The sequence below is a fragment of the Poecilia reticulata genome, linkage group LG6 (assembly GCF_000633615.1).
Source record: "Poecilia reticulata strain Guanapo linkage group LG6, Guppy_female_1.0+MT, whole genome shotgun sequence".
Taxonomy (NCBI): domain Eukaryota; kingdom Metazoa; phylum Chordata; class Actinopteri; order Cyprinodontiformes; family Poeciliidae; genus Poecilia; species Poecilia reticulata.
In genome coordinates this window covers 1899512-1918155 of record NC_024336.1, presented here as the reverse complement: position 1 = coordinate 1918155, position 18644 = coordinate 1899512, and the positions used below count along the sequence as shown (strand labels likewise).

The 18644-nt window shown below is 40.1% G+C and overlaps 1 protein-coding gene across 1 annotated transcript; it reads left to right on the top strand.

Moving 5' to 3' along the window:
- The first annotated feature begins 4822 nt into the window (after positions 1 to 4822).
- eif4g2b (eukaryotic translation initiation factor 4, gamma 2b) lies at positions 4823 to 17732 on the top strand. Its single transcript, XM_008410616.1, has 19 exons — positions 4823 to 4928; positions 7205 to 7330; positions 8255 to 8357; positions 8468 to 8599; positions 9117 to 9183; positions 9374 to 9525; positions 9627 to 9737; positions 9835 to 10017; positions 10103 to 10244; positions 11252 to 11415; positions 11498 to 11611; positions 12962 to 13090; positions 13299 to 13403; positions 13490 to 13705; positions 14327 to 14585; positions 15149 to 15353; positions 15430 to 15638; positions 15720 to 15841; positions 16465 to 17732. Exons 6-19 carry the CDS (start codon positions 9442 to 9444, stop codon positions 16528 to 16530), a joined length of 2109 nt encoding a protein of 702 aa, XP_008408838.1. The 5' UTR covers positions 4823 to 4928; positions 7205 to 7330; positions 8255 to 8357; positions 8468 to 8599; positions 9117 to 9183; positions 9374 to 9441; the 3' UTR covers positions 16531 to 17732.
- The last annotated feature ends 912 nt before the right edge of the window (positions 17733 to 18644 follow it).

The following is an 18644-nucleotide window of genomic DNA, read 5'->3' as shown; positions in this document are numbered from 1 at the left end:
ACAGTAAAACATAATGTCTGTCTTTAAGACAAATAATATCTGTCATGTTTAAAGAATTTACAATTATTTCATTGTGAGTTCAACCATCACAAGAATGTTACCATGCATACACTTAAACGCCACGTTTCCAAACATTTTCTCTCTTTAATTGACATTAATTTGGTACAAATTAAATAAACAAAATCTGTAAGACATACAAGAAAAAATAAAAAATAAAATAAAATAAAATAAATAAATAATATATATATATATATATAAAAAGATGGACCAATCTGTTTTCATCAGTGTGTAAATCCTTAAAATGTCGCCATGCTAAAACACGTTTTGATTCAATGTCAGCATTCAGTCTCCATACATCTTGACCTGTCAGTATGTGTTCATCTGTCTTGTGAAATTTCTCCAGGTTTGGTTCTGAGTTCTGAGACTCAGATCAGTATTGAAGACAGATAACTGCAGGGCATGATACTGCCATCACCGTGTGTCACAGTGGTGGCCTTTTAAAGTTCTAGTTTGGTTCCTCAACACATTCTTCTACAGGGCTTTGGGAGATTTTAGCTAGACTAGCTTCAGTTTTTCAACTCTACTGCTCAGTCCAGACCAGTAGTATACAAGAACCAGTTCTTGTTGGAAGCTCCTGCAGATTCCTCAGTGTTGCGTCTTGGTGGGTCTCACTGAACAATTTAATCCTTGTTTTCATACATTTTTGGAAAAATTGTTTGGTTTTTGTCTTTTTTGAACTTCATTGACAGCCTCCACATATATAAAGATACAGATGTTTTTAACCTTCTCCTTATTCATACCTTTTATACAATAACATTCCCTTAATCCTTAGTGACTTCTGTGCCAAGTAGTCTTCAGAAATGAGCAGTCTCAGGACCCTCTTACTATAGAACAGGTCAGTTTGTCACCCTAAGACTTAATGCTGAAAGTCTATCAAATTTCATTTAATATTATTTAGATGTACAGGAGGTCACATGTTTTTCTTTAACATTCTTCATTGTATACAGGATGTACTGTATGTAACATTAAAAGTCTGGAAACAATTGATTGTGGCTTCCATATTTTCTGTCTCAATTAAAAGTAATTATTTTGTGCAGCTGTTTATTGAATTAATGGCACTGTTAAACCGACATCAGAACCACATCTGAAAAGCTGACCTTGCATCTGGTGACTCCTCGCTAAACGAGGTTGGATCAGGCTGCTGTGGTGGAATCAATGATTCATTGCTATAGCAATCGTATCTGAACCAAAATATCAGACTCCTCCAATGTGGGAGAGGTAACTTTTTTTGGTCTCAAGATTTAAGTTGGGAAAGTAGCAGTCTTCTCTCGCTGCATGAGATTGAGATTGGCAGATGTATGAGAGTCTCAGTATGATGTGAAACTATAAAATCAAAATCAGATCAAATTTTATTTGCATAGCACATTTCAGCAACAAGAGTTCAAAGTGCTTTACGTCATAAAAACATCATAAAAATAAAAGTCAACAATTGACAATTGAGAGAGGTTTTTCAAGGTGACAAGACAGAGATGTGCCAGACTGTTCTTCAACAAGATGGTTCCGTCTGTTGGAATCAAAACTGTTTTGGAGAGTTGGTCTTTATCAGTTCCAGCTGTTTATGTATTTTTTCCAGAGAGAGAGACCTTGTTTTCTATGCCGATGCAGAGGACGCTATGTCAAAACATCATATCCTGTACCTCCCAGCCMCATTAACACCACTGTGGCCTCCAGTTGGAATACCTGTTGAGACGTAAAGGCAACCCTGTGGTTGGCCCTCTGTAAAACGATTCCTGAGAGAATGCTGCACCAATATTTAGCAGGCGAGAAAGAGAGAGAAAAAGAGAAAGAGAGAGAGAGAGAGAGAGACGGGGCTTTCAGTTCAGACCAAAAACCTTTGACAGCCAGGTGGGATTACTGACTACAATAAGTTTCAGAGTTACTGGATGAACTCTGTTGCCTTTCCCCCTTTTTCACCCTTTCCCAATCCTTTGAGACAAGATGAGGAGACTTTTCCACAAAGACTTTAGAAAACATTTTGAAAACCCTTTCAGAATTCCTCAGGTGGAGAGTTGCTAACCTAAGTCGTGCTGCCATCATTTTAGGGAGAACAGCCCGTCTTCTAGAAAGCCTTCTTAAACCGGCCATGCTTGTTCAGTGTTTTTATAGTGGCTCTATCATGAACTATAAAACTTAATATGCCTAGTGAGGGCTTTGAAATCCAAGATGGTGCTATTATGTTTGTTGTAATTACTATGAGGACTGCACAGTGTGATGTTGGAGTCAGTTTATAGGACATCAAAGTCCTTCTATTTGAAGTGGAAATGAAAATGTTTTCCACTTGTGAAATTTCTTATTCATTGGAGGACAAAGAACTATAACGTGATGTAACAATGCTTTTACCCAGATTAATGTAAAAACAATTGCAGGTGACTGTTGATGTCTTTCCATTTTGGCATCTGGAACACATCTCTGTTGTGTTGACTTTGATTTGGGTATTAATAACTATTAATAACTATTTATGTAATAGAAATTTGAAATCTCAGACGTTTTCTATTTTCTGATGAAATAGATGTGAACAAAGAGAAAAAAAATCAGAAATGTCCAACTTAATGCTCCACGTCGCTAAGCTATTATTCTTTCTACAAGAAATTGACCTATTTTAGATTTAAACACTTATAATTTCATAACTAAGTACATCAGTAAAGCAGACATAAACACAGACTGAGTGGCTTGAAATGACGACTTTTTACAAATTTGAGTTAATAGGGTTGTTGGGTAGAAACGAATATATGGAAGTGCAGTCTTTCTTTGTATGTGATGAGAAACATTTCTGTACACTTTTAATAAATGCCAAGAAAAGAAAAACACACAACAATGATGGAAGACATAGAGTTTTTGATGTCTTTCAGATCAGTTATCTGCTGAAAGTGTGTTATGTAAATACGTTTTGTTGTGGTAATCTGAACAGAAAGTGGATCCCCTTATTAGATTCTGCTTGAGGCCCTGTACTATCTTATGCTGGCCCTGTGCTAAATCAGCTTGGATAAATTAGAAGATGTGTTCCGAGGCTCATTTGTCAGATTAAAACTAGATTAACCAAGCAAAAAAATAAAATTAATAAAATTAATAAATAAATAAAAATAAATCTTTAAGAAAAATACTTTTCATTTAGCCCACCTCAAATTTGATGTGTCTAATCTTAAATGTTGGGCTTTCATCAACTACATGGTGAATATCAATATATTTAACAGAAGATTGGAAGTCATAGGTCTGTTTAATTAGTCAATGCTTTTCAGTCACTGAAAATTAATATGTATAAGATGACTGGAAAAGATCAAACATATTGCATATGTTTATGAGTTATATGAGGTATTCAAGATTGCAATAGTAATTAGCTTAAGGGTTCATAAATATTTCGTTGTTTAAAGCTACTGTTCACTCGGTTTTTCTAGTTTCTCCTGTTTAAAATTATAAACTTAGCCGACCATAATTTTGTTGGCAGAATTAAAATGTCATTTGAATTTTTTGCGCTCATTGTATGTTTTTGTCAATCATCTGAATCTGCCAGTTGTCTTTGTGTAAAACAATAAATAAATAAATAAAAATCTGTCAGTGGATTATATGAGGTAACGGTAACGCCCTAAAAACATTTCTTTGATGTGATTCGTCAGCACTTACATGGCAACAAAATAAGTGACCAATAGGAGATGAGGTCTCTCTGCCCCCATAAGGCTGCGAGCTCGTTTCTAGCCAGCTAACGCAAACAAACCAGGCAGAGGCACAGGGTTGAAGTGTGTTTTTGTGGATATTTTTCGACTTTTACGCCCTCCTGGCATTCTGCTGCAAAATTCGCTTTTCTTGTAGAGGCCCTCTCATTTCTTCTTTGGTACGCAAACAACAAAACAAAACTGAAGTTGCTTTGGTGAAGGTAAGGCGGATTTATGTCCCTTTACAAAACCGCACCGGCTTATCCAAAATGGCCTCTGCTAGCTTGCAAGCACAGAGCATCAGCTCGAGTTAAGCTAACTAGCGCATATTAGCTCGGGAACCGGCTGGCAGCCTAGCCTGGAGACGGGTCGGCTGATTTATATTCTAGTAGAAAATGGCGTCGTAGCCTAGTTACAGTGAGTTTTATTTACGTGTAAATATACATGCACGCATACATAATTTTAGTATTTGCATATAATAAGTTTAGGAAAACACGTTGCGTCAATATTGTGGGGCGTCAGTCGCCATGAATGGGTTATTTGGACTCAGACATAATTCTCCACACCTCTATCAGGATGACAATAAAAGGCCGGTTGAGTGGAAAGCATCCTCGGCTGTCCATGCTACCCTGCCCCGAGCCTCTGCACCAGTACATAACGTTCACATCGGTTCTGCTGTTTTTGCATCCATAATGACGAACGATTAATAGTTGGACCACAGCAGCATGTCGGTGTTCATCACACATGCTGTATAAACCCAGCCGCTTATACATTTAACCGCTCTGCTAGTGTCGTGACGGAGCTAATTTATGGATTCAGCAGCATAGTGAGCTAGCTAATTATTTATGTTAGCCGGTAGCATTAGCATGTTAGCTGACGCAGCTTCTTTGTTGTCGACAAAAGGGTCATATTCACATTCATGCATTTGGCTAACCGAGTTCTTTGTGTTCTTGTTAGAACAGTGACAGAAATGGAAACACGTTGTCCTTAGATAACAAGATGTGATTTAGAGTGGTTCCTTTTTTAAATTCCTGTGAATTTCTTAGTTTCCATTTTAAATTTCCTTTATGATGCTGATTCTATGTTTTTTTTCCCTTCTCTGTCTTCCTCAGCCCCGTTTTCCCCATCCCCTCCTATTATTCTTATTCTTTTGAGTATTCTTCATTGTCAAGCCGCCAAAGTGGAGAGTGTGATTGCAGAAGGGGGTGCTTCTCGTTTCAGGTAATAAATCACAGGGGCTTTTTTTTGTTTGTTTTTTCCAAGGCCCACTAACGGGAGTATAAGTCATTTATTCCAGGGTCGGCCCTATAATAGGGTTTTGGGCTGGGACTTCCGGCATTTAAAACAAAGCAGGATGTGGGAATGCTCAAAATGGCTGTCAGGCACTTCGCATTGTGAGACTTTTTTTTTTTTTTTTTTTTTTTTTTTAAAGGGGGGGCTGGGTACATAGACTGATCCTTAGAAGGGATTCAACGTCTGTTTTGTTGCACAAAAAGCCCTCCATGATTGTTGAAGATTTTAAAACCAGCTTGATGATATTGAGAGTTTATAGCTCTGGACTGGAGATGGGAAGCAGCTGTTCATTATTGTGTGCAATTTGTAGATAAGAAACAAGGTGTGTTGAAATGTGATTCTATAAAAGCTTGTGAATGTAGACTGGAAAATCATGCCGTCTCTGATTTAAGAGCAAGGCGGCCCTGGGGAATATTTCTATGTACCGCTCTGTCACACCATCTGCACTATGCACATCATCATCGTCATTGCTTATGTAGATCAGAATGCTTCTGATGTTTTTCTTCAGGAAAAATTCCTTCACAAAAGCTTGTGAAGGAATTTTGTGAAAAGCTCTGTCACAGGAAATTTCTAAATTTCTTCCATCTTTGTTATTGGAATCAGTCAGCAGATTTAGCTTTGGTACAACAGGGTAGGAACACCTATGTTCAGTGTTTTTCAGTTAAAACTTAAAGCAATCCCCTGGCTTCTGATCTGAATTTCAACCCTTACATTTGATGCTAGTTTCACGAAGCTGAGCTTTCTGTCTGCAGCCTAATAACATTCATTTGAGTTAAGGTCACCTTCTAATGAAAATTATAAAACTAAAGTGCAATTGCTTCAATTAGAGCAAGACGAATGTTGAATAAAATGTTTGCTTTCTCTTTAAATGACTGCTGGGTTTTTTTAATGCAAAAACTCCTAAATTCTTCTTCAATTGTGCCTCAACCTGAATCCCTTCATTGACCATCTGATCAAAAACAGAACTGAGAAGTTGTCTGATGAACTCAGACACAAATTTCCTTTAACTGTATGTCTGAAATGAACAATCAAGTTGACCTACTGCACCCGAGAGGAAAAAAAGTTTATAATCTAGTCTGTTTCTGCCCTGATAAATCTCTGCTACTTTTTGGCACTTTAGATGAATTTTATTCATCTAAACAAATCCAGATTTGGTTCAGATTTTTGTCCAGTACACTAAAAAAAGAAAAAAAGTGATGAAATTGGTGAAGTAAAATCAACTTCTGAATAAGATGCTGTGGTTTTATGCTGACCATATATTCATGAATCAAAAGCTTTCCACCTGGTTCATGACTTGCCGACATGTAGCTGCATAATAGACATGTTGCTTCAACCTGTAGTAACGTTCAGTCAGTGTACAGACTAATGGTCCTGTTAGATGAGATAAATGTCGATTACAAAACTAATTCAGTACTTGGTTATAGATAAATACATGAGCAGCAGGAAAGTATTGAGCTAGAATTCAGTTGTGTTGCTCTTTAAACGGTTGACAGAGATGTGACGTGTTTAATGATCAAATAGTAACTATAATTTGCTGATGAAAAGCAAAAGTAAATCTCATTCCCAGCAGCTTTCCCTTCCAGTTTACTGACTCTGGGGAACTGTTCAGTCTCTCTCCAAACAGTAGATGTTCAGAGTCAGCACTGTAGATGTGCAGATCACTTATTCCTTTAGCTTTCTTAAATTGGGTTTACTGGTGAATGGCCTTGTGTTTGCCGAACAGTTCCAGTTTGTGGGGTGAAGTTGACGCGTTCCTCTGGTTATTTTCCTCTGCAGTGCTTCTTCGGGGGGAGGAGGTGGTAGGGGTGCACCTCAGCACTATCCCAAGACTGTCGGCAACAGGTAGGGTTAGCTTTAGACTCTCAATTCTAATTGACATAAAGCTCATTTGACCACCAAGAATTCTTTTTTTTTTTTCTCGTCACTCTGCTGAAGACTGAAAGAATAGAAGCTAGAACTCCAGGGAACTTTAATTACAATTCCCAGTAGTCCTGTACAGCCATTTCTGACCACTTATCTGTTTGTGGTGATGGGTTTTCCGCTATGTCTGGTTGAAGTGAAGCTAATAGAAAGGTAGCAGTGATTGGGATTGTGCAGGTGCTGGAGGTTTGCTCTCAGAACAATGACCTTTGTGTTGCATTCTGTACAAACCGTTCTGCTGCTGTTGCTGGACTCTGTTGAACTCGGTCTTTTTGCCTCTGCAGCGAGTTCCTGGGGAAAACCCCAGGGCAAAGCGTTCAGAGATGGGTTCCTTCACGAAGCACTAGACGAGATGCCAACTCCAGCAACGAGAAAGAGCGACACGATGCAATCTTCAGGAAAGTGAGGGGGTAAGGATCCGATTGGTGTACAAGAATTCAAATGTTTTTGGGGAAATAAAATCACATTATATGCGAGAATTGGATTTAACCATAATTAAAGGCAACAAGTGATCTTAAAGGGACAATATGTAAAATCAACTTTTTTGAGCTTTACACTATGTTATGTTATTAACTCTTCAAAAACATACCAGTGTTGCTTTTATTTTTAGGGTTAACCTAACCTGAACCAACATTTAGCCCTAACCTTTTGAGAAATCTGTTACTCTCCCGTGGCAACCGTTCAGCTGCTCGTCCTCAGAGGTGCAGTTTCCAAGTTTCTGCCTCAGACTGCCCCCTCTCAGCTCCTTCAGACTAGCCAGCAGCAATTGGCAAACACCTGCTGGTGCTGTGCATCTGCTGAGCTCATTATAAAAGCTACGTCTCAGTGCAACTTTGTTAAAGGGTTATAGAGGAGGCATGTTGTGATGACTCCTTGAAAGCGGCTTTTCAGAAAGAGCAGATGATTTTTAAAGAGACAGAGACCCAATTTCAAGGCGCTAAATTACAAAGTCAAATGTCTTGGCTCATATTTGATATATGCAGCATTTTATAACTCACAGTAACATAGTTACTTGATTGTGCTATAAAATGCTGCTATAAGCCTGGAAAACATAATACTGCTCTTTTTAAATCAGTCGAGTCAAATGTCAAATGGTTGAATCTTCATTTAAGCTTTTCTGAAGCCATTTCAAGCCGCACTCAGGTGGAGTCGTGCTTCTGCTTGTTTACACCAAAACAAAAGAGAAGACTGCAGTCATTAGGATGGCATGTGCTTTGCTAAAAGCACTTCAGGCCTGTTCCTTTCTGCATCAGCTTCTCAGTACAAAACATGACTGTTTTGTTTAACCAACCTTGCTGTGTTATTTTTACCTTTTCTTTTTTTTTCTTTCCTAGCATACTCAACAAACTCACGCCTGAGAAGTTTGACAAGCTATGCCTTGAGCTCCTGAATGTGGGCGTAGATTCAAAACTCGTCCTTAAAGGAATCATCTTGCTGGTACGTGAACGTTTCGGATCCGTTTAGCCGAGCTAAGCAGAGATGTGTGGACGTGCCGCTGGCAGGCCGCTGCTCTCGCTGACTCACATCCCAACTCTGGTTTGTTTCAGATTGTAGACAAAGCCCTAGAAGAGCCGAAATATAGCTCGCTCTATGCTCAGCTATGTCTGCGCTTGGCAGAGGACGCTCCAAACTTTGATGGCCCTTCATCTGAGATCCAAACATCCCAAAAGCAGAGCACAGTAAGTGGCTGTTATGGTCTGAGGGCAGGGACTGGGATTCTCAGGCTTTAAAAAGAAGGGAAAAATAGAGATTTATTTTGAAGACCTGGATATGCATGGGAAAAGAAAACAGAGCAATTTTCACTTGTGAGTACAATAAATGTCATGTCAGATAACGAAAAGCATTAGTGGTTCCTTACAGTCTGAGATTTTTCCTAGATTTCACACTCAAATTCAAAAATTACAAAGGGAAATTAAATGCTGTTGTAACTAATATTAGTCAGATTCTTCAGTTATTGTAGATGCTGATGAACTGACCTGAGGAAATAACTAAATAAATTTACTGAACTCTTTTTAATTCCACTTTATTTAAATGTAACTAGTTCCCTTTGAGAATATTATACTATTTTTAAATTAAACAGTGACTGGGAACTCTTTAAAAAAGATGATTTTGAGTCTTGGAACCCAAATTAAGAAATCAGGTTTTGAGTGAATACAGAAGCAAATGAAAAATCTTTTTTTTTTTCTCTCCTTCCAGACCTTCAGAAGACTGCTGATTTCCAAGCTTCAAGATGAATTTGAAAATCGCACCAGAAATGTTGAAAGTAAGTCAAAGGTGATGGTCTTTTGAGCTACATTTTGAAATGTTGCTACACATAGCAACATTTCAGACAGAAAAAAACCCAGCTTCATCCAAAAAGGGAATGAGCAGGTCAGGCTTTTTAAACTTCTGTAATCAGCCAGAGAGCCTGTGTCCTGATAAAGCTGCTGCTGCTGACCTGTTCTTTCTTTCAGTCTATGACAAACATGACAACCCTCTCACTTCTGAGGAGGAGGAGCAGCGTGCCATCGCCAAGATCAAGATGCTTGGCAACATTAAATTCATCGGGGAACTTGGCAAACTTGACCTCATCCATGAATCTATCCTTCATAAGTGCATCAAAACAGTGAGCTCATGCTTTTTCTCCTGTTTGTGTTTAATAGTTATTAATCATAACCATCAGACTCGTGGTGACTCCTTCCTTACTTCCTGTTATCATGTCCAAAGCTTCTGGAAAAGAAGAAGAGAGTCCAGCTCAAGGATATGGGAGAGGATCTGGAATGCCTCTGTCAGATAATGAGAACAGTGGGGCCGAGACTCGACCATGAGAAAGCAAAGGTAAGGGCCCCTAACGTGGCCCTCTGTGTGGGTGAGGATATGATTTAAATTCAGCACTGTGTTGAGCACTTCCTCCCTCTCCGTGCGCTCCCAACAGTCTTTAATGGATCAGTACTTTGGCCGTATGCGATCCTTAATGAACAACAAGGAGCTGCCTGCCAGGATCCGCTTCCTGCTGCAAGACACAGTGGAGCTGCGTGAAAACAACTGGGTCCCCCGCAAGGCCTTCATCGACAACGGACCAAAGACGATTAACCAGATCCGTCAGGACGCAGTGAAGGCCTGCCATCTTTACCATATTTAGCCATGAAATGACGTAGTTTGTAGGATCGTTTTATTAACGATTGTTGTTTTCCTTCCTCCAGGATTTGGGTGTTTTCATCCCAGCACCCATGTCTCAGGGGATGAGGATGGACTTCTTCCTGGAAAGCCCTTTCATGCCCAACAGAATGAAACTGGACAGGGAGACTCTTGGGGGATTGGCTGACATGTTTGGACAGATGCCAGGTGTGGGATCATGTTTTCTGTCCACGTTTCGTAGCTGTTTTTATTAGGATCAGGACTTTGACACGTTCATTTCAATTAAATACATACATTTTAACGAGTTAGAAGTTTCAACTCAACGAATCGCTTTATTTATTTATTTTTTTACATACAAAAGTTCTGGCTAGTCTTTGTTTTGTCACTCCACAATCTGAACTGTCAGCTTATTTGTGCATGGGCTTTAAGAACTACTTCAGGGAGGGTTGTTTTATTTCTTTTTCTGTTTTATTGTAATCGTAAAAATAGTATTTCATCTTAAAGAGAAGAATAACCTAAAGATAAAAACGGCTTCATTACATTTCTCTAGACTGCTCTGAATGCTATTTTCTGAATAACAAAAAAATCTATTAAGTGTGTATAATATTCAAAGAGGAAACATGGAGTATTAAATTAGTATTTCCCATGAAATACAGTGTGGGTGAGCATATAGTCATGTACAGTCGAATAACGATCTCATAGGATATGTGTATTGTTTTTTTTTTGTGTCCATGATGAGACCACTAGAGGGCGCATCGACAGCGCAGATGAGTTGCAGTCCTTTGACTCGATACACAATTTTCTACTGAATTATAATCTTTGAACTAAATTCTGACAATTATTCATTACGAGAATTATAACATTGTACAAGAAAATGAATCCTCTTATAGTAAGTAGGATTTTAATTAATACAAGTAAATAAATTGTGCTTGGTTGATCTACATTTTTAGAATGATCCGGAAGTATTTCTTTTAGCGCACGCTCAAATGAGCCAAAGGTACGAATCATGATTCCGGTGGAGTGACATCAACAACAATGTGATTGGGCGCTGAAAAAGACTATTGTTGTGCTAGAAAGAGTTATCCTACAAGCAAAGCTATTCAAGCCTAAACTAGCATTTCAGGGCTAACATGTTTTGCAGCACAGACATCTTCAACACTGATGTCGGCGTCCCAATTTCTACATCCGAAGTCTTCTCTGCTTTTGTTTGTTAGGCAGTGGGATCGGAACCGGACCGGGTGTTATTCAGGACAGGTACTCGCCCACTATGGGACGCCATCGCACCAACCCACTCTTCAACGGCCACAGCGGCCACATTGCGCCTCCTCAGCAGTCGCAGTTTGACATGGGGCCCAAGTCTTTTGTTAAGTCCAACCAGGTAATTCAGCTCACAGTGAATAGATGTGTGTCTGACTGTAATTGGTTTTTAGCGACAGAAATGACACTTGAATGTTTGGCAGGTTCAGAACCAACATTTCCTCAACCAGAGCCAGAACCACATGAGCCAGCAGCAGGCTCAGTCCAAGGACATGCCTCCACGTTTCAGCAAGAAAGGACAGCTCAATGCAGATGAGGTTAGTAGGACAAGCTGTTGGAGGAGCTCATTGTCAGATGGTCTCAACTTAAAGGAACAGTTCAGAACTTTTGAGGTGAGGTTCTGTTAAAAAGTCAAAGCAGTTAATATCCTACCTGTTATAGATGATTCTTGTCTCCCTCATTTTCTACACCCAGGTTACTTCAAAGCAAACTCCTGTATCTAAAATTGAGGAATTAAAATGTCTTAATTTTGTCTAAAAAAGGAGAAAGGTTGGTCTTAAATATGTTAATCACTGGTCTTAAATATTGTTGTGCAGGGCAAATTAAGTTCCTATATATTCTGTCACATGCAGACGTCTTTGAGAGCTTCACTGCATTCTGTGACTTGAGGTAGATGGGGCTACGGCTAACTAGCAGCTAATACAACCTTGCTAACTAAATGGCAGGCAAAGATAAACTTGGCTAGGTTTTTATGTCGGCAACGTTTTGGCTATTTGGCTGGTTGCTGATGGTTGTAGGCGTTGACTCGTTTCTGTTGCTAATCAGTATGTATACACAAAGTTCTCTTGTACATTTTATTAAAATTTCAGGTCTTAATGATCTGAAAAATTGTTAAATTTGACTTGGTGAAACCTGCAGAAGCTCTCTGTCTCTCATAGACATCTTTATTGTCTGTGAATGAGGCAGTTGAGGCTACATATAACTAGCTGCTTATATACCCTTGCTGACTGGCTAGCCAACTTGTTTTTTGCGTCTGTCATGGGTGACGATGCAAGTCCAAAGTGAGCTTCTATTGTCTAAAAACAACTTGAGTCTGGATTACACAGGCGTCTTTTGTTGTTGTTTTTGTAATTAGAAGCCTTGAAGCAACATTATAACCCTCCCGGCCCCACTAAGGGACAAGGGTGTAAAGAAAATGGATGGATGGATGGAAACAACATTATGTTTGGCATTTATTATAATGGTAGTAGTTTGCGCTGTTCTCGAACCAGCTGTTGGCTTCGTCCTTCAGGATTTGCTAATCTGTTAGAAGATGCTGGGAGTTTATCTACCATAGGTGAAGACTGTTTTTAATTTAATAGAACCTCATTTTAAAATCTAAACCATCTCTTTGTTGGAGCCTGAATGCCCAGTGATTATAGAAAGACGCGTTATTCTGAGGAACCCAACCTGCTGTCAGTCTGTCCTCTGCTCTCTGCTCCGTCTCCACCTCCTCTCATCTTCCTCTACCTCCTCATCCTCTCCTCCACCTCTTCCTCACTTTGGCAGCAGGTCCACTGATTGCGATTATGAGATATGAGGGCATCGCTTCCGAAAAAATACACACAATTTAGATGCAATTTCAGCTCCAGGTTGATTCCTCTTTGTGTTCTCTGTGCCGTCTCCAGATCAGCCTCCGGCCTGCTCAGTCATTCCTCCTCAACAAGAACCAGGTGCCCAAGCTTCAGCCTCAGATCCCCACTATGATGCCTCCCAGTGCTCAGCCCCCCCGCACCCAGACCCCTCCACTGGGACAGGTGGGAGAAGACGGGGACAGACTGACTTAAAGGGGCAGCATTATGTGCGGAAAAACTATTTTTTTTAAGTTTTACATTATGTTTTTATCAAAAACATAATTATATAAGGAACACATAATACTGCTCCTTTAAAAATGGGCCCTTATGCAATTTTTTAATAAGAATGTGTAATTTTCATATTACATAACCCCCTGCTGTCCTCCGTCAGCCTCCACAGCTTGGCCTGAAGACCAACCCTCCACCCATCCAGGAGAAACCCCAGAAGACCAACAAAAAGCCGCCTCCTGCCAAAGAGGAGCTTCTGAAAACCACAGTAAGAGAAGCAGACATGCTGATGGTGGAAAACCCACCGTCAGCGAAGCTCCTGCTCATTCCAGCGTCRTTTCATCCTCTCACCAGGAGGCCATCATGACTGAGTACTTGAACACGAAGAACCTGATTGAAGCCGTGTGCGGCGTGCGGGAGATGAAAGCGCCGAAGCACTTCCTGCCAGAGATGCTCAGTAAGATCATCGTGTGCTCCCTGGACCGGCCCGACGAAGACAAGGAGCACGCCAGCACTCTGATCCATGCCCTGCGCGCCGACGGCCTCATCACTGGAGAAAACTTCATGCAGGTACAGGAAGCCGATGGGAACGCAGAGCTGAGATACGGCACCCAGAAAGGTTCCAGACAACATTTTGACTGAACCCCCACAGAGGCTCTGATCTTCAGCAAGGGGCAGAGTAGAAACATGGAGCACAAATCTGTAAAGATGTTTTGCTGCAAAAGACTTGATAAAAGTGTAGCAGTTAATCATGATGATTTAAAATAAGGTTGATAATTTCCATTCTGATATTTCTTTGAAGGGAAATTTTGTGTGGATTTTATTTGTTTTTGGTTGCTGTGTTTTGGACATTTAAATATCTTCCTATTCCAGTGTTAAGTATTCTTTACATAATTATTTATTGGTCTCAAGATAGCAAACTTGCATTATTTCATTCTCAATATAGTACTTGAAAACCACAATATACCGCCCCGTTCATGTATGGTGATAATTTCTAGGATAATTTATTGTCCAGTAAAAATTTTTGTGAGATGGTTCCAGTGAGCCTTACCTCTGTGGAGCTGAACACAAATGGACTCCACTTCTCCTATTTTTCCCTCTGGTGTTTTTAAACAAAACAATTATCATATTCTCTGGACTATAAGTCACATCAGTCAAAAATTTTATAAAAGTCAAATTTATTCCCACCAGGCTTTCCTCAGCGTCCTGGACCTATGCCCAAAGATCGAGCTGGACGTGCCTCTGGTGAAGTCCTACCTGGCCCAGTTTGCGGCTCGGGCCGTCATGGCGGAGCTGGTGAGCGTGGCGGAGCTGGCCCACCCGCTGGAGAATGGCACCCACTTCCCACTCTTCCTGCTCTGCCTGCAGCAGACGGCCAAGCTGAAGGACCGCGAGTGGCTCACTGAGCTCTTCCAGCAGAGCAAAGTCAACATGCAGAAGATGCTTCCAGGTACGGAGCCGCTCTGCTGCGCCACCAGCTCACACAATATCACTTTGTCACTTGTTGGCAGGTATGAGCTCAACTTAAACACAACTTTGTTTAGTCAGTGCAATTAGGAGTAGAATGGCTAATGTAAGATAAACAAAGAAACTGACCATCATATTTAATAAACGACATAAACGGCAACAAACCTCTCAGATGGTTCAGAAAGTGTAATTATGAATTCTAAATATAATGTAGAATAAATAACATGTTGTTTCTCAGATCACAAAGGACAGAATTAGACTGAATCGGTCTGTCCTTATGGATTGGGAGTACTGTTACCAATGCCCGATTATAGATATTTATTTTTTACCCGATACTGGAACAGATGCAGATAATACACAGTTGATATCAGATCTGTGCATCATTATAGAACGGTTGAAAAAAAATTACCCTGTCTGTCTTAATTGGCAGAGTGGGCCGAGAATACAGCCTTGAGGAACTCCACAAGTCAAAGGAGCCATGGAAGAATAGCAGTCTCCTAAATGGACAGAAGTGACCGCCTCCATTTTTCTTCTTTCTTTTGGCAGAAATCGATCAGAACAAGGACCGCATGCTGGAGGTTCTGGAGGGGAAGGGGCTGAGCTTCCTGTTCCCACTGCTGAAGCTGGAGAAAGAGCTGCTGAAGCAGATCAAGGCCGACCCATCGCCACAGTCCATCTACAAGTGGATTAAAGACAACATCTCACCCAGGCTGCACACCGACAAAGGCTTCGTCAACATCCTCATGACAAGGTGCGCTTCAGCCCCGGGCAGCTCCACGTTTCTACTGGCAGAACAAAACTTTGTGACTATGTGCGTCTGGTTCCAGTTTCCTCCAGTACATCTCCCAGGAGCTGTGTATGGCGGAGAGTGACGACCAGCTGGCAGCCCCCTCCAAGGAGCAGCTGGAGCAGGAGAAGCAGCTGCTGCTGGCCTTCAAACCCGTCATGCAGAAGTTCCTGCACGACCACACCGAGCTGCAGGTCAGCGCCCTCTACGCGCTGCAGGTGCACTGCAACGCCAGCAGCTTCCCTAAAGGTACGGCGGCCCCACGTGCTTTTATTTCTCGTTTAAGACATGCTTTTAGTTCATTGTTGTTTTTTTTCTTTCTTCTGTAAGGTATGCTGCTGCGCTACTTTGTCAACTTCTACGACATGGAGATCATCGAAGAAGAAGCCTTCCTAGCATGGAAAGAAGACATCACCCAAGAATTCCCTGGAAAAGGAAAAGCTTTATTCCAGGTACACGGCTGTCAACACTTAAGATTCTGAACTAGAAAAAATCAGCTGCTGAATACAATTTGGTGACTTTTTTTTTTCTTTTCTTTTCCAGTTAATAATCTAACTGACAAATTGGATCTTTTCCCATTCAGCAAATGCATTGCACTAAAGCGCTGTAACGTCGTAGTGGACACTGTTTTACTTTAAAATTGTTAATGGGATGAAAAAGACTTGCTGTATATTCTGAACTATAAGCCAGACTATAAAAAGTGTGATTTATAGTCCAGAAAATATGGTAATTATTTTCAGTATCTGGTTCTCAGGACTCACTTGTCTGCATGTTTCAGTTTTTCTTCTGCCTGCACTTGATGGCATGAGTAATGTGCACAGCGTTTCCTCCATTATCCAACGGGGGGCGCCCCTGCCCAACAAGACCATCCACCTTCTCCCCACCAGGGGGCCCTACTAGTGCTTTTAAACAAACAAAAACATCTAACGTCTTGTTGTAGTTCCTAAAGACAAATCTGTATTGCAGCTCCAAACTTTACCAAGCATCGCAACGTTAATGTAAATTCCATCACACTGCTCAGTTCAGACACGAAGCGTTAGAAAACTAACTTTACTTTTTTTCTTCATCCTGTCAGGTGAACCAGTGGCTGACTTGGCTAGAAACGGCAGAGGAAGAGGAGTCTGAGGAAGAAGCAGACTGAGAAACAGAGCAGAAGCATCATGACCTAGATCCGCCATTTTGTTGTTCTCACACACTTGTATTATTTTAACACCACGCTTTATTTAACCACTACCACACAGCACCGAGCTGCTTCCGTCAATCTAAACCCAAAGCTCGTTAACTCGTTGGGCTGAGAAGCATCGTTTGACCTGTTGCCAAAAGTGGATGTTTGGATTGTTTGTTTTTTTTTTTATTATTATGTTCTTGGATCTGTGTTCAGTCAGCTACACATGGAGTTTAAAGTGACTTTATCCTGTTTATTTCCTTGTTTTGGCTTGGTTAATTTTTTCACTTTGCATGTTTGTTTTTTTTCCTAATTCGAAACTTTTTCAACTTATTTTCCTTCAGGCGAAAAAGAGAGAAACAAATAAAGAGCTTAATAGATATTTAAATACATCTATGAAACGGTGTTGATTATAATCATTACATTCAGGTGCAATCCTAAGAAACGGCAGTAAGGATTTGGTGATTCTCAGAAAAAAAAGGCCCAACAAAGAATACGAGCAGAAACATTTTTTTGGTGTTAAAAAAACCCATCTGTTTTATTAGAGCATAAATCTTCTGCATGACCAGGAGGTGGCCCTGTTTTCTCCTGCTTTGTATTGTGTATGACGAGTGGTTGCAATGCTCCTCTTCAAGATGTTACAACAGTTGGAAAAAAAATGTGATCATTGTTGTGGCGCTGAATCGTTTCCAACTCTGCCTGTGTTTCTACCTCTTAGTTATAGATGGGCTTTTTGTTCTCATGATGAAATTAAATAATGAGTCAAAAACAAAAAAGGTTGAGCATTTCATTCAGTCCTGGCCTGATTGCACACTGTAAACATTTCCAAGAAGGCTTCTTCACATGGGATTACAAGTATTAATATTCAGAGAAGGAAACGTAATTTCTGCAGCTTAGTAACCTGGTAGAAACCTACCCATAATGCAGTTTTGTTGCAGAGTGTGGAGGGAGAGAAGTGGCTTATTCGAAATCTCGGCGTAAACGTCTCTCTTTTGGTGGGTGGAAAACATGTAACAACTAAACGGTTAAAAAAAAAAAAAAAAGAAAACGTACCCAGATTATGCTGATAAGCCATGTGTATGTGTAGGGTAATGAATATGAATCTTATTGTAAGGTATTCATAATTATTGTGCACCTCTGTTGCTTTAATGTCAATAAAGTCCAGTACATGAGCACCAGTACTTGTCACTGTTTTTAACTGCTTCTCTTTACAGGTTTGAAGAGAAGTAAAATACAGAGAGCCATTTCACCCAAAATACTGTTAATGGAGTATTAAATACTCCAAACAAATACAATGGGAAGGTTATTTCAATCTTTACGTATTTTGTAAAGCTATGCATTTTTATGCATTTCAGGGACTTATCTTTTTTTTTTTTTTACTTTTTATTTTAAGGTATTTTTCTTTTTGTCTTCAAATAAGTGGGAGAGTTCTCAATTGTACAAAAAAACATCACAAACCGTAATGAAATACATTTTGAAAGTAAAATTGGGATTAACAAAAATAAGCTTTTTATACGTATTCATCTTATATTTGATGGGTACATTATACTTTTGTATGAGGAAATGGTACACTAAATACAGGAAACTTGATATAGAATTATATTAGCATCAATATTAATACCATTAGCTACTATTAATATGCTTAACTACTGGAATGTTGTGAGCACATGATTGAATGTGCATTAATCTGAAATCTGAACGTAGAATGAACATATATTGCTACAGTACTTGTGAATGTGAAGAGATAATGGACCTTACCACAGGGTCTGCGTTTCATTGGCTAATGCCCATTTGACGTCACWGCRCAGCYATCACGTGCCTTACCGKCTCACAAACTCATGCTAATGTACATTGTGGACTACCAGACCGACAAAGTTTTTGCGTCAGGACTTGGAAAAAAAATGGTTCTCCGTCAGTGGGGTATCTGTACAGGYGATGTCAGGTATCCTGATCGCGTTTGTGGAACTAAAATTCACAGATTTCCGAAATCTGAAACGGAAAGCCTTGCTAGGATTAAAGCTTGTGCACGACCGCATTTGCAGCTCAACCGTCGTAGGATCAAAAGGATTGTCTGCTGGCGTAAGTATTAT